The sequence below is a fragment of the Chiloscyllium plagiosum genome, unplaced genomic scaffold, assembly GCF_037043375.1.
Source record: "Chiloscyllium plagiosum isolate Xiang-an unplaced genomic scaffold, Cpla_swu_hap1 HiC_scaffold_6, whole genome shotgun sequence".
NCBI classification, from domain to species: Eukaryota; Metazoa; Chordata; class Chondrichthyes; order Orectolobiformes; family Hemiscylliidae; genus Chiloscyllium; species Chiloscyllium plagiosum.
Window position 1 is genome coordinate 49,307,748 of NW_028270144.1, and position 15,924 is coordinate 49,323,671.

The window sequence follows — 15,924 nt, forward strand, 5'->3', positions numbered from 1 at the left end:
GAAGTGAAAGTGATATGGTGAATTGAAATCAAAAGTGACCAGAATGTCAGGGTCATTCTTGCAAACAATAAAAGAGTTACACAAAGCATTGCTTTGCTTTCGGCTTGGTTGCAGCCCTGTTGTGCTCATGTACCTCCCCATATATTTATCTCAACTCTGTATTAATTTCAGGCTATCTGTCAGTGCTGTATTGAGCCGAGGGTTGCAATAGATAGTGGAGAATTTTATGTCAAATGAGTGCTTTCAGCAGGGAGCAAAGATTGGGTGATTTAGAATGTCATAAAAATTGGCATCCACTTAAACCTGCCCACCATTCTATGAGTTCATGGCTGATCTGCAACAGGTCTGCAATCCTCTTTCATGCCTACTCCTTCTAGCCGAAAATGTGTTGCTGGAAAAGCGCAGCAGGTCAGGCAGCATCCAAGGAGCAGGAGAATCGATGTTTCGGGCATGAGCCCTTCTTCAGGAGCCCTTCCTGAAGAAGGGCTCATGCCCGAAACGTCAATTCTCCTGCTCCTTGGATGCTGCCTGACCTGCTGCGCTTTTCCAGGAACACATTTTCAGCTCTGATCTCCAGCATCTGCAGTCCTCACTTGCTCCTACTCCTTGTAGCCCTCAACTCTTTGACATTTCAAAGGTCTGTCTAATTCCTCTTTAAATACATTCAATGATCTATCCTCCAAAACCCTCTGGGAAGAGAACTCCAGACATTTGCTACACTGTTATGTATGGAATTTCTTTGCATTTCAGCTTTAAATGAGTGCCCCCTTATTGATCACCATTCCCCTAGTTCTAGATGACCCGACTAGTGGGAACCTCTTTTCAGCATCTACTCTGTTTCAAGACCCCTCAGAATCATCTACGTTTCAATATGATCATCCCTCATTCTTTTAAAATCTAATAAATAAAGGCCTACCCTGTTTTAGCCATTCTTTGTAAGTCAACTTCTTCATTCCAGGAATCAACCTAGTGAATCTCTTCTGAATTGGCTCCAGGGCCAATATAACCTTTCTGAGATAGAGGGACCAAAACTGTACATTGTATTCCAGCTGCAGCCTCACCATAACAGTGTACAGTTGTAAAAAGGTTTCACTAGTTTTAAACTCCAATACACCCCCACCCTAGCAATAAAGGACAAAATTCTATTTACCTTCATAATTACTAGATAACATCATCTATTTCATTCTCAAGAACACTCATATCCTTCTGTTCTGCACTTTTTGGATTATCTCACCATTTAAATACTCATCTATCTTTTGATTCTCTCTATCAAAGTGCATAACTGCATATATATGGGTACAGAGCCCTAACTATACATCAAACTTCACCTGCCAAAGTTTTACCCACTCACTCAGTCTATATCCCCATGTAGAATTCATAGAAACGGGATATTCTGCCCAACAAGTCCACACCAATTCTCTGAAGAACATCTTACCCAAACTCATCCCTCTCCTATCCCGATAACCCTGCGTGTCTCATGGCTAATACACCTAACCTACACATCCCTGGACACTATGGGCAATTTGGCCAAACCAACTAACCTGCATTTCTTTAAACGATGGGAGGAAACCAGAGCATCCAGAAAAAACCCATGCAGACAAAGGGAGAATGTGCAAACTCCACGCATATGGTCAAATGAGGCTGGACATGAACCTGGATCCCTGGTGCTGTGAGAAAGCAGTGCTAACCATTGAGACACCATGCCACCCTCAAAATGTGCCCTCTCACCTATTTTTGTCTCGAGCAAAATTAGATATGCAACATTCTGTCCTCTTCAGATTCTTACTTCAGATAGTAAATAAGTAAGGCTCTAGGATTTGTGGCACTTCACTAGTTATGTCTTTACAACATGAAAAAGACCAGTTAATCCTGGTTTTTTGTCTTCCGTGTGTTAATCAATCCTCAATCCATGATAATACATAGCCCAAATCCCGTGTGGTCCTATCTTTTCCAGTAAACTTCTATGTGGCACATTTTTCAATACATTCTAGAAATGCAAATGCACTGGATCTACTGGTTCCCCTTTATCAACTTTGCTTTGCTATATCCTCAAAGAACGCAAGCAAATTTGTCAAACATGTTTATCCTTTCCTAAAACCATATTTATTTGGTTTGATTGTATTAAGGTTTTCTAAATGTCCTGCTACCTTTTTCTTAATAATGGACTGTAGTGTTGTCCCAATGACCAATGTTAGACTAACTGGCCAACAGATTCCTGGTTTTCTGTCTCCCTCCCTTCTCGTACAGGGATGTCACATTTTGAATTTTCCAATCGCTAGATTGCTCCTAGAATCCAGTGAGTTGTGGAATGTTTTGTTCAATGCCTCTACTACTTCTACAGTTACTTCCCATATATACCTGTCAAGTGCTGGTAACTTCCATTAATTTCTCAAAGTTTTTGGCCCTCGTGTTAGAAACTGTTACAGGAAACTTCCTCACCATTAGCACTTTGCTTCAATGTTATGTTTGGCATGTTTGTAGTGTACTTCACTGAGAAGACCCAAACACAATATTAGTTTATTATCGATCTATTATCAAATTATCTATCATATCATTATCAGTTCTCCAGGCACATCCTCTAGGGGTCCCACAGTCGCTTTAGCTACTGTATTTTTTTGGTATGCCCGTAAAAGCTCTTGCAGTTTGTTTTTTTTTCTGCCTATTTCCTTTCATAATCAATGTTCTCCTTTATTTTAACCAATAGATTTCACTCCTTTGTATGCCTTAGTTTTTGATTGGGCACTGTCTTCGTTAATCATGTGTGGTTCATCCTTCTCATCCTTAATATTGATTGGAAGAAAGTTTCACTGAGCAAGATGCTTAAATGTCTGTCTTTGCTCATTCACTGATTTACCCCTTAAATCTATTTTTCTGGCTTGGTTTATACAACTTCTTCATACCTTTGGTATTGCCCTTATTTAAGTTGATGACACTGGTTTCAGACCCAGGTTGCTCTCCCTTACTCTGAATTTGAAACACTACCATGCTGTGATCAATATCCCCTAGAGATTGCTTAAATATAAGATCTCTTACTATTCCTGTCTCATTAGCATGTTGCTAGGTAGATTCTACTGGTCTAAGAAACAGTCTCTGATGAACTATACAAATTCTGTGTTACCTTATCCATACCATTTGACCAGTCGACAAATTATAATCACAAATGATTGTTCTTACATGTCTCCATTATTTCCTGATTTGTACTTTGTCCTACAATGAGGAAATTCTTCAGGGGTCTGTAGATTACATCCATACATGACTTCTGTCCCTTGCTATTCCTTATTTTCACCAAAACTGATTCCACATCGTGATCCATTGCACTATATGATTACTCACAACCACATTGATATTATCCTTTATTATCAAAGCTATGCTATCTCCTTTTTATTTTTGCCATTTTTTTCTGAAATGCATGCGTATTTAATTCTCAGTCTTGGTCACCATGCAACCATATCTCTGTAATAGCTATCAAGTATATTTCTACTCTTGTACTTATAGTTTTGCCCCTTCCTGTCACATTTTGATTATCATTTGCCTCTTCACCACCCTGCACCTCTGCTTTCTCTTTTATGTTCTTTAAACTTCCCTTCAATTGAACTCATCCCCCTTAATTAGTTTAAAGCATGATCTATGACCATGGATGTAGGATTCGCCAGGACACTGATCCTTTTGATTTAAATGTAGCAAGTCCCGGTGGAGCAGCTCTTTCTTTCCTCAATATTGGTGCCTATGCCCCATGAAATAGAAACCATTTCTTTCACACAGTCTTTGAACCATGCATTTACTTCTAACTCTGAATTAATTCTGTTATCTGTAAGTTTATTTCTGTTAGTTTACCCATGCCAATATCCATATAGCTGAAACAGGAATCCGGACATTATTAACTGTTTTTAATTTAGCTCTGATATGTTGGAATCCCTCAATAGAAACTCTTTCATGGTTCTGCCCAAATCAGTAGTACCCACATGGACCTCAACAACTGGATCTTTCCCCATCAACTCAAATTTCCTTTCCAATCCAGGAGAAATTTTGTTAACCTTGGCAGCAGATACACCCACACAGCCTTTGAGAATCTATCTTTTCTACAAAGAACAGTATCTATTCTCATAACTATGCTGTCCCCTATTAAGACTGCATTTTTCTTTTCTCCCTCCAGTTGAATGGTATTCTTGACAATTGTGTTGTGGCCAATTCCCTCACCCTCCCTGCAGTCTGTGCCCTCGTTTAGACTAGAAGCAAGAATCTTGCATCAATGGGAAGGCTGTGCCTGTTGCTCCTCCAAAGCTAAATTTGAGATCCCTGTACCTGCCTTATTCACAAACATACCCCCTGGCCCTGACCACAGACCAAACTTGATATAACTCTGATTGTGTTTTCAGGATCCTTCAGGGGCAGGGGGAGCAGCCCCAAGTTGTGGTCACATAGGCACCAATGACATAAGTAGGAAAAGGGATGGGGATATAAGGCAGAAATTTAGGGAGCTAAGGTGGAATCTTAGAGCTAGAACAGACAGTGTTGTTATCTCTGGTTTGTTACCTGTGCCACATGCTAGTGAGGCGAGGAATAAGGAGAGAGAGACCAGTTGAACATGTGGCTACAGGGATGGTACAGGAAGGAGGGATTCAGATACCTGAGTAATTGGGGTAGGTGGAACCTCTATAAACGGGATGAATCAGAGGGGTACCAATATCCTGGGGAGGAGGGTGGGGGAATTTGCTAATGCTCTTCAGGAGGGTTTAAACTAATTCAGCAGGGGGATGGGAACCTGAATTGTCGCTCCAGTGTACAGTAGTGAGAGTAGTGAGGTTGTGAAGAAGGCTTCAAGATTGCAGGAGTGTACTGGCAGGCAGGAAAGTGGTTTGAAGTGTGTCTACTTCAATGCCAGGAGCATCCAGAATAAGGTGGTGAACTTACAGCATGAGCTGGTACCTGGGACTTCGATGTTGTGGCCATTTTGGAGACATGGATAGAGAAAGGACAGGAATGGTTGTGGCAGGTTTCGGGAATTAGATGTTTCAGTGAGATCAGGGAAAATGGTAAAAGAGTGGGAGATGTGGCATTGTTAGTCAAGGACAGTATTATGGTGGCTGAAAAAACGTTCAAGCATTCGTCTTCTGAGATAATATGGGCTGAGGTTAGAAACAGGAAAGGAGAGGTCACCCTGTTGGGAGTTTTCTATAGGCCATTGAATAGCTCCAGAGATGTCGAGGAAAGGATTGCAAACATGATTCTGGATAGGAGTGAAAATAACAAGGTAGTTGTTATGGGGGTCTTCAACTTTTCAAATATTGACTGGAAATGCTATAGTTAGAGTACTTTGGTGGGTCAATTTTTAACCAATGTGTGGGAGAGTTTCCTGACACAGTATGTAGATAGGCCAACAAGAGGCGAGGCCACATTGGATTTGGCACTGGGTAATGAACTCGGCCAGGTGTTAGATTTGGTGGTAGGTGAACACTTTGGTGATATTGACCATAATTTGGTTACATTTACTTTAGTGATGGAAAGGGTTAGATATATATTGCAGGGCAACAGTTATAGCTGGGGGAAAAGGCAATTACGATGCAATTAGGCAAGATTTAAGATGCATAGGATGGGGAAGAAAACTGCAGGGGATAGGCACAATTGAAATGTGGAGCTTGTTCAAGGAACAACTACTGTGTGTCCTTGATAAGTATGTACCAGACAGGCAGGGAGGAAGTGTTTAAGCAAGGGAACCGTGGTTTACTAAAGAAATTGAATCTCTTGTAAAGAGGAAGAAGGAAGCTTATGTAAAAATGAGACATGAAGGCTCAGTTCGGGTGTTTGAGAGTTTCAAATTAACTAGGAAGGACCTAAAGAGAGAGTTAAGAGCCAGGGGAGGACATGGGAAGTCTTTGGCAGGTAGGATCAAGGAAAATCCGAAAGCTTTCTATAGGTGAGTCAGGAATAAAAAAAATGAGGAAGATAAGAAGAGGGTAAGTAGTGGGACGTTGTGTGTGGAGTTTGAAGAGATAGGAGAAGTGCTAAATGAGTATTTTTCATTGTCTTTCTCCTGTGTGAATACTAATGTTGTCGAGGAGAATACTGTGACACAGGATATTAGACTAGTTGTGTTTGAGGTTCATAAGGACGAGGTGTTAGCAATTCTGGAAAGTGTGAAAATAGATAAGTCACCTGGGCCGGATGGGATTTATCCTTGGATTCTCTGGAAAGGTAGGGAGGAGATTGCAGAGCCTTTGGCTTTGATTTTTATGTTGTCATTGTTTACAGGAATAATACCAGAAGACTGGAGGATAGCAAATGCTGTCCCCTTGTTCGAGAAGGGGAGTAGAGGAAACTCTGGTAATGATAGACCAGTGAGCCTTACTTCTGTTGAGAGCAAAGTTTCAGATATGATTATAAGAGATTGGATTTATAATCATCTAGAAAGGAATAATTTGATTAGGGATAGTCAAAGCGGTTTTGTGAAGGGTAGACCATGTCTCACAAAGCTTATTGCATTCTTTAAGAAGGTGACCAAACAGGTGGATGAGGGTAAAGCAGTGGATGTGGTATATATGGATTTCAATAAAGCATTTGATAAGGTTCCCCATGCTAGGCTATTGCAGAAAATACAGAGGCATGGGATTGAAGGTGCTTTCGCAGTTTGGATCAGAAATTGGCGAGCTGAAAGAAGACAGAGGGTGGTGGTTGATGGGAAATGTTCATCCTGCAGTTCGGTTACAAGTGGTGTGCTGCAAGGATCTGTTTTGGGACCACTGCTGTTTGTCATTTTTATTAATGACCTGGATGAGGGCGCAGAAGGATAGGTTAGTAAATTTGCAGATGACACTAAAGTGAGTGGAGTTGTGGACAATGCTGAAGGATGTTGCAGGTTACAGAGAGACATAGATAAGTTGCCTAGCTGGGCTGAGAGGTGGCAAATGGAATTTAATGTGGAAAAGTGTGAGTCACTTTGGAAGGAGTAACAGGAATACCGAGTACTGGGCTAATGGTAAGATTTGTGGCAGTGTTGATGAGCAGCAAGATCTCGGTGTCCATGTGCATAGATCCCTGAAAGTTGCCACCCATGTTGGTTGGGTTTTTAAGAAGTTGTACAGTGTGTTAGCATTCATTGGTAGAGGGATTGAGTTTCGGAGCCATGAGATCATGTTGCAGCTGTACAAAACTCTGGTGCGGCTGCACTTGGAGTATTGCGTACAGTTCTGTTTGCAGCATTATACACAGAATGTGGAAGCATTGTAAAGGGTGCAAAAGGAGATTTACCAGGATGTATGGAGGGAAGGTCCTATGAGCAAAGTCCGAGACTCTTGAGGCTGTTTTTGTTAGAAGGTTAAAAGGTGACTTAATAGAGGCATACAAGATGATAGAGGATTAGATAGGTGGACAGTGAGAGTCCTTTTCCTCAGATGGTGATGGCTAGCACGAATGGACATAGCTTTAAATTGAGGGGTGATAGGTATAGGATAGATGTCAGAGTTAGGTTCTTTTTTCAGAGAATAGTAAGGCCGTGGAATGCCCTGCCTGCAACAGTAGTGGACTCGCCAACTTTAAGGGCATTTAAATGGTCATTGAATAAACATATGGATGATAATGGAACAGTGTAGGTTAGCTGAGCTTTAGATTGGTTTCACAGGTTGGCGCAACATCGAGGGCCAAAGGGCCTGTACTGCGCTGTAATGTTCTATGTGATATAATTAACCTAAGAGCTATGACTATCTCCTCAAACTATGTGTCCAGGTAATGGACCCTCTCCCTGAAATATGAAAGTTAGCAACTCACCCTTCTGAGTCAAAGTTCTTCGAGCAAGCAAAACTTGCAGTAAATGTGGTCATCATGGATTGCAGTGCTGATCACCAATTCTCCGATATTACAACTACAATATGTTGCCTGTCCAGCAATCTCTATTTAATTTAATTAATTTGGATGTTAAATATTTTAATTGAAGTTTTACTCTCCCCAGCTGTATTAACATTTTCTGATTTAAACCACTTAGCCAATTAAAACAGCCACAGAAGAAACACCCACTCATCACCTACATTTTTTTCCTGCGGCATTAAACTGGCTCTGACAGGTACTAACAGGTTGAAATGGGCTGCCGACTACTATTTTTTTTATCTCCTGCCATTGCTGCACTTCTAATACAGGTTTGCATTCTCAGTTGCTTCACAATTATGCTCAATTGTTGCATATATCTCATTCTGCTTCATGAGTGATGCTGACTTGTAGACACACTTTTCAGATAAAAGGGAAATAACTAAGGTTGTAAGATTGATTAATCAGTTAACAAGATACTATAGGAAAACAAAGAATGACATATGCTAGAGTACTGAAATGAAAACAAGAGATTGAAAGCGAACCTCATTAGGCCTGGCATCATCTGTGGGGACAAAGCAGAGATAACATTTCCGGTGTGTGGTTAAGTGGAATTTGAGCCCGGAGCTATGGAGATATGAAAAAGGTAAGCATATAAGGGAATTATTGATAGTAAATCGGGACAGAAGAAAAGCTTTATAAGCGATAATGAATACTAAGAATTGGAGACAATAGATAGGCTCTGCTGAAAGCAATCCATGTAATGTGGTAATAGGACTAAGACTGGATGAGAATGGGTTCGCTGTGCTGAAAGCAACCCATATCATGACAGGACCAGAGTGTGGTTAAAAAAAATGGAAAGACAAGTTCAATAACATTACCTCATTATCACTTGTCCAGCTTTTCTTCTGTTGTAGCTTACTAGCAATAATCCTCCTGCCACCCATCCCTTTCGAGTATCCCTCTTTCTAGGCTCCATCTCCACCTATCCACTCACTCATGGGATTTGGTCATCACTAGCTGGGCCACCATTTATTGCCCATCTCTAGTTGCCCTTGAGAAGATGATGGTGAGCTTCTGTTGAACTGCTGCAGCCCATCTGGTGTATGTAATACCACAGTGCTACTGAGGGAGGAATTCCAAGATTTTGACCCCGTAACACTGAAGGAATGCCAATATATTTCCAAGTCAGGATGGTGAGGGGAACTTACAGATTTTTCTGTTCCCATGTAACTGCTGCCCTTATTCTTCCAGATGATAGTGATCATGGATTTGGAATATTCTGAATAAGGAGCTTGTTAAATATCTGCTGCTACTGAGCATTGGCGATGAATAGAGTGAACATAGAGTGATTGGTGATGAAAAATGCCTCGGCTCTCACATCTCTGCAAGAGTTTAGGTCATTTCTTGGGCTAGTAAATTATGATAGAAAGTTCATAAATAACCTGGACTCCATCCTGGCACTTTTGTATCAACTCCTACAAAAGGGTCAACCTTTGAAATGGTTGCATGGATAAGCCCCGGTTTTTGGAGAAGGAAAGAAACAGCCTATAACCTTACTAGATATCAAGCAGTCAGTTCTTATTTGAATACCTCATATGCAACTATGGGGATGGCACTGGCTAATGGTTGGTAATGGCTAAGTCTGATCTTCCCAGACCTGGGGGAAGGGTGAAATGCATGAAGACTGGCAATGGCTGAAGGTAAGACTCCATCAAGCAAGAGAAGCAGTTTGATTCAGGAGTCAAAGTTGTGTAAAAATCATGGAAATGGCCCTGCATCCATAAGACAGATGGTTGATTCAATGTCAGTACCAGTGACATATAAAGTTCGTGCGATGGTCCTGAACAAGCACATGACCATATGAAAGCAAACAAATTTGCAAACGGTGCATGGGCAAAACATGCCCTGCCCTTGGAACAATTGGAAAGGCTTGCAGAACTTCTGGGTTCACCCTCTCTGTTAAGTATTGACGAATCTTCTAAATCCGAGATGGACATGATGGATGTAGCCACGTTGACATCGGAAGAGAGAAGGAATTCTTTCAGGTGCTCCTGGCACAAGAGGCAAGCTCCTGTGCGTTGCATACCTCCCCTATCAGATGCTGAGTCGGAGGAAGCTGATCCAGTGCTAAAACATTCCAGGAAGCTCTCCAAAAAAAAAGGACCAGAATATGTTATCAGACTCAGAGGGAGAGGGATGTAGTGATTTTCAAAGTCATCCAGGTAGACTTCATAGAATATGAGCTCCCTAATTGGAACTGTTAACCTGATCCAATCAGGTAGCCCTGACTGATAGATTTAAAATAGGAGTGTCAGAGATTCTGGCACCCTGAGAGCTGAATCTGAATAGGCAGTATTGTTCATGTGTAGATAAAGGGTGACTTGGTGACAGGATACTGGCATCTGTGAAGTTATTTCGTTTTCATTATCTGTGCAGTCAAGAATAGTGCTAAACATTATGCAATCATTTGTGAATACCCCCACTTCTGACCTGATGATAGATCATTGATGCAGCAGTTGAAGATACTTGAGCTGAAGACAGTCTTCTGAGGATCTGCTGCAGCGATGTCCTGGAGCTGAGATGACTGATCTCCAACAACCACAGCCATCTTGCTTTGTGTCAGATATGACTACAACCTGATAAGAGGGTCAGTTAGCACATTCTGCTGGATAGCTAGTTTGTGATGCAAAGTAACGCCAACAGCACAGATTCAATTCCCATATTGGCTGAGGTTACTATGCAGTCTGTCCTCCTACCTGACCCTGAGGTTAAACCACAAGTCTTCTGTTTCTATGGTCCTCTGCGACTATGGCAACTTTATCGTCCCCTGATTTCCATTGATTCTCTTTTTTTTCTAGGGTTCCAGGATGCCACATTCTGTCAAATGCCAGTCAAGGCCAAGTCAGTCTCACTTGATCTCTCAAATTAAAATCTATTGACCACATTTGGATCAAGGCTCAAATGAGGTCAGGAGCTGAGTGGTTCTGGCAGAACCAAAATGGAGCATCAGTAGCTGGTTATTGCTGCATGATAGCACTGTGATGACACCTTCTATCAAGGGGTGGCAGCAGGGGTGGATGACAAGTTGTGGTTGCTCAGTTTGAGTTGTTAGGTCTGCTCAAAGTCGTTTAGCACAGTGATAGTGTTACACAACGCAATGGAGGGTATTCTCAGTCTGAAGGTGGGACTTGATCTCCACAAGGGCCATGTAGCAGCCATTCTTGTAGATACTGACATGGACAATGTAACTGTGGCAGGAAGATTGGTGAGGATGAGATCAAGTATGTTTTTCCGTCTTGTTGGTTCCCTCAACACGTGCTACTGACACAATCTAGCAGGATTGTCCTTCAGGACTTGACCAGCTCAATCAGTAGTGGTGCTGTTGAATCACTCTTGGTGGTAGGCATTGAAGTCCCTCATCCAGAGTACATTCTGTGCTCTTGCCACCCTCAGTCTTTCCTCTAGGTGTTGTTCAACTTGGAAGAGTACCGATTCATCTGCCAAAGGTTGAAGTTATGAGGTAAACAGGAGAAGCTTTGACCTGATACCAAGCCACTTCATGGGGTCCAAAGTCAACATTGAGGACTCCTCGGGCAACTCTGTCCTGAATGTACAGCACTGTGCCTGTGACAGTATGCCATCCCTACAGGTGGGGCAGGACATACTTAGAGGTGATGTGTAATGAGGCAGACTTCATTAGGGAGCTTAAAGTGAAGAAACCCTTTAGGGAGCAGTGACCATAATATGATAGATTCACTCCTTGAAAAGGAGAGGCTTGCATCAGAAGCAACAATGTCACAGTTGCATAGGTGTAACTACAAGGATGTGAGGGAGGAGCTGGCCAGAGTTGGTTGGAAGGGAACCCAGCAGGAAAGACGGTTAAGCAGCAAAGGCAGGAATTTCAAAGCATAATTCGGGAGGTACTACAGAAGTTCATCGCAAGGAAGAAGAAATATACCAAGGTGAGGATGAGGCAACCATGGCTGACAACGGAAGTCAGTGATGGCCTAAAAGCAAAAGAGAAAGCATACAATTTGGTGAAGATTAGTGGGAAGCCAGAGGATTTGGAACTCTTTAAATACCAGCAGAGGACAACTAAAAAAGCAGTAAGAGGGAAGAAACTGAAATATGAGGGTAAGCTGGAAGGTAATATAAAAGAGCTTTTCTAGATACACAAACGTTAAGAGAGAGAAGCAAAAGTGGACATTGGACCACTAGAAAAAGAGGCTGGAGAAATAGTACTGGGGAACAAAGAAATGGCAGAGGAACTGAACAGGTTGAAGACACAGCGGAAGACATCAATACTATACCAGAAATCCAAGACAGCTGGGTGCAGAGTTGAGTGTAGTGTAAGTAGCAGGAAAGCTGGAAGTCCTGAAGGTGGATAAACACTTGGACCGGATGAATTGCATCCAAGGTTCTGAGGGCAATAGCTGAAGAGGCATTGATAGTGATCTGTCAAGAATCACTGAAACCTGAGAAGTACCAGTGGACTGGAAAATGGCTAATATAACACTCCTATTTAAAAAGAGGGCAAGAGAGGAGATACGAAATTATAGACTCATCAGCCTGATCTTGAACGCTGGTAAGATTTTAGAGTTCATTATTATGGATAAGATTACAGAATACATGGAAGTGCATGGGAAAATAGGGCTTCATCAAAGAGAGTTGTTATTCTTAACAACTCTGTTAGAATTCTTTTGAAGAAGTGATGAAGTAATGAGCAAATTAGACAAAGAAAAGCCAGTGACATCCATTTGAATCTATTTGGATTTCCAGAAGGCCTTTGACAAACTGCTGCTGAGGAGGCTGCTAAATAAGGTAAGAGACCATAGTGTTAGGGGCAGGTACTGGCATGAATAAAGGATTTGCTGACTGGCATATAATAGACAATGGAGATAAAGGGACTTTTTCAGGATGGCAGCTAGTTATGAGTAGAGCTTTGCAAAGGTCCGTGTTGGGTCCACAACTATTCACATTATGCATTAACGATCTAGATGAAGGAACTGATGGCATTGTTGTTAAGTTTGTAGATGACACAAAGATCGATGCAGAGACAAGTAGTGATGAGGAAGTGGGGAAGCTGCAGAGGAATTGAACAGATTAGGAGAGTGGGCAAAGAAGTGGTAGATGGAATAAATGTGGAAAGTGAAATGTCATGTATTTTGGGAGGAAGAATAGAGACGTAGACTATTTTACAAACAGGGAAAGGCTTTGGAAATTTGAATCAGAAAGGGACTTAGAAGTCCGAATTCAGGTTTCTCTTAACATGCAGGTTTAATTAGCAATAGGGAAGGCAAATGCAATGTTAGCATTCATTTCAAGGTGGTTAGAATACAAGAGCAGAGGTTTACTGCTGAGGCTGTATAAAGCTCTTGTCAGAATATATTTGGAATATCGTGAGCAGTTTTAATCCCCTTATTTAAGGAACGATGTGCTGGCCTCCAAAGGAGGTTTACAGGAATGACCCTGGGGGTGGAGGGCTTGTCATATAAGGAGTACATGAAAACTGTGGGTCTGTACTTCATGGCATTTAGAAGGATAGCGGGGATCTTATTTAAACTTATAGAATACTGAGAGATCTGCATAGAGTGGATGTGAAGAGGATGGTTCCACAAATAGGAGAGACTAGCATTCAAAGGCACAACTTCAGAATGAAGGAATGACTCTTTAAAACTGATATAAGAAGGAATTTCTTCAGCCAGAGGGTGATGAATCTGTGTAATCTATTACTGCAGAGGGCTGAGGAGGCCATGTCATTGATTGAATTTATGACAGAGAGGGGTAGGTTCTTGATTATTAAGGGGACTGAGGGTTACAGGGAGAAGGCAGGAGAATAGAACTCAGAAATATATCTGCCATAATTGTATGGCAAAGCAAGCTCAATGGGCTGAATGGAGAAAGTGAGGACTGCAGATGTTGGAGCTCAGAGTCGAGAATGTAGTGCTGGAAAGTACAGCAGGGCAGGCAACATCCAAGGAACAGGAGAATCAACGTTTCAGGCATAAGTCCTTCATCAGGAATCCTGATGTGCTTTTCCAGCACTACAGTCTTGATGGGCTGAATGACCTAATTCTACTCCTATATCTTATGATTGTGTTTTTTTGGGACATGTATAAGGTATGATTCTGTGTGTGTGATTGCAGCTATGTAAGGCTTTTGCTGGACTAGTCTGTTAGACTATGCTTTCAATTTTGGCACCTGTGCCAGATATTAGTAAAGAGGACTTTGCAGGGTTGGCAGGGCTGTCTTTGCTGTGTTATTTCCAATGCCTAAGTCAATACCAGATGGCCCACTGTTTCATTCTCCTTTCATGTGGTTGATTTAACTGAATGGCCTGCTTGGCCATTTCTGACGGCTGTTAAAAGTCAGCCAGTTTGCTGTCATATGCAGATCAGACAATAATCATCAGTTTCACAGTTATCATTAGATTTGTAATTCCAGATTTCTTTTATTGAATACAAACTCCACCATGTCCTATGATGGGATTTGAGCCCAGTTGCTCAGAACATTTCCTGGGTCTCTGAGTTACTCAGCTAGCAACAATACCACTAGGTCATTGCCTTCCTTCCTTTATAGTAACAGCTCAGCGGTAAAGTGCAGATTTACCCAGAATAGCTCACATTATCTTCTAAGGAAATGTCAAACAGGCTGAGTTTGTATCCACTAGAGTTTAAACGAGTAAGAGGTAACTTGATTGAAACATATAGGATCCTGGAGTGGATGTTTCTTCTTGCGGGAGAATCCAGAATGAGGTGGTCATTGTTTCAAAATCAAGAGTCACCCATCTAAGACAGTAAAAATGAGGATTTTGTTCTCTTAGTCATGCATCTTTGGAGCTCCCTTCCTGAAAAGGCAGTGGAAATAGAGTCCTTGAACATTGGCAGAGATAGATGGATCTTGACAAGAAAGGATATTGAGAATATGTAGGGTTGTGGGATAATCACCTCAGTTTACTGAAAGACGGAGAAAGCATATAGGGCCAAGTGACCACTTTCTGCTTCTAATGATATATTTATGTGTTTGTGTGGTAGCTTTTGTGATGCAGTGGGTATAAAGTTGTCCATGTATATTCCTGTCCATGAAAACAAAAGTCTTAAACCCGAATGTGTGCACTCAGTTTGTTATTGCTAATGACAAACTTTGTTCATTAAATTCAGACATATAATTTACAATTGCATCTCATATAAATGTCAAGGCAAAATTGAAGAACTAATGGAGGATGCACTTGCAGTATGGACCATCCCAGAACACTCACTACATCCAATTATTGCACATTGTCTTCATAACCAAGTGCTGACTTTCCATCAAGTCACATTTACAAGATCTGTTATTTGCCACTGTATTATACTATTGCAATTCTTCCAGATCCATTAGCTTGCTTAATATGGTTTGAACGATGACCAAAAGAGAGACACAGACAGAACTTACTCGAGTCCCAGTATTCATGTTTATCTAAGACAAATCTCAGAGCAGAGAAAAGAAGATGTCATATAATTTGTGTTACTAAAATATTTTATTTGAATTCTACCATAGATCACTGACAAGAATAGCAGTAAACCAGGGAATACGAGATGAAATTGAGGCAAATCAAAAGGTAGGCTTGTTCTGTCAGAGAAACTGTATGTCTTCAGTGATGGGGACCACATTCAAATATGGTCACATTTGATTTCAAGCTGACTAGAAAAAAAGAAAGATGCATTCGCCATTGAAAACTGTGGATGTAATCGGGGTGGCACAGTGGCTCAGTGGTTAGCACTGCTGCCTCACAGCGCCAGGGTCCTCGGCTCGATTCCCACCTCGAGCGACTGTCTGTGAGAAGTTTGCACATTCTCCTAGTGTCTGCGTGGGTTTCCTCCAGGTGCTTCGGTTTCCTCTGACAATCCAAAGATGTGCAGAACAGGTGAATTGGTTATGTTAAATTGCCCAGAGTGGTAAGTGCATTAGTCTGAGGTAAATATAGGGTAGCTAAATGGGTTTGGGTGGGTTACTTTTCGGTGGGTCATTGTGGACTTGTTGGGTTGAAGGGCCTGATTCCATACTGTTGGGAATCTAATCTAATAAACTAAATGCTGCCTGAATCCTTTTGAAAATTCTGAATTAATTTTTTGGTGCAAGTTACAGAGA

General features: G+C 41.5%; 1 protein-coding gene across 2 annotated transcripts in view; it reads left to right on the forward strand.

The window, feature by feature from the left end:
• The window catches only part of uggt2 (UDP-glucose glycoprotein glucosyltransferase 2), a 374,691-nt gene that overhangs the window by 114,137 nt on the left and 244,630 nt on the right, over positions 1–15,924 (forward strand). For both annotated transcript variants that reach the window (XM_043691460.2, XM_043691456.2), the window contains exon 11: positions 15,334–15,394. In XM_043691460.2, coding sequence (XP_043547395.2) covers positions 15,334–15,394 — 61 coding nt within the window. The remainder of the gene's footprint in view (positions 1–15,333; positions 15,395–15,924) is intronic.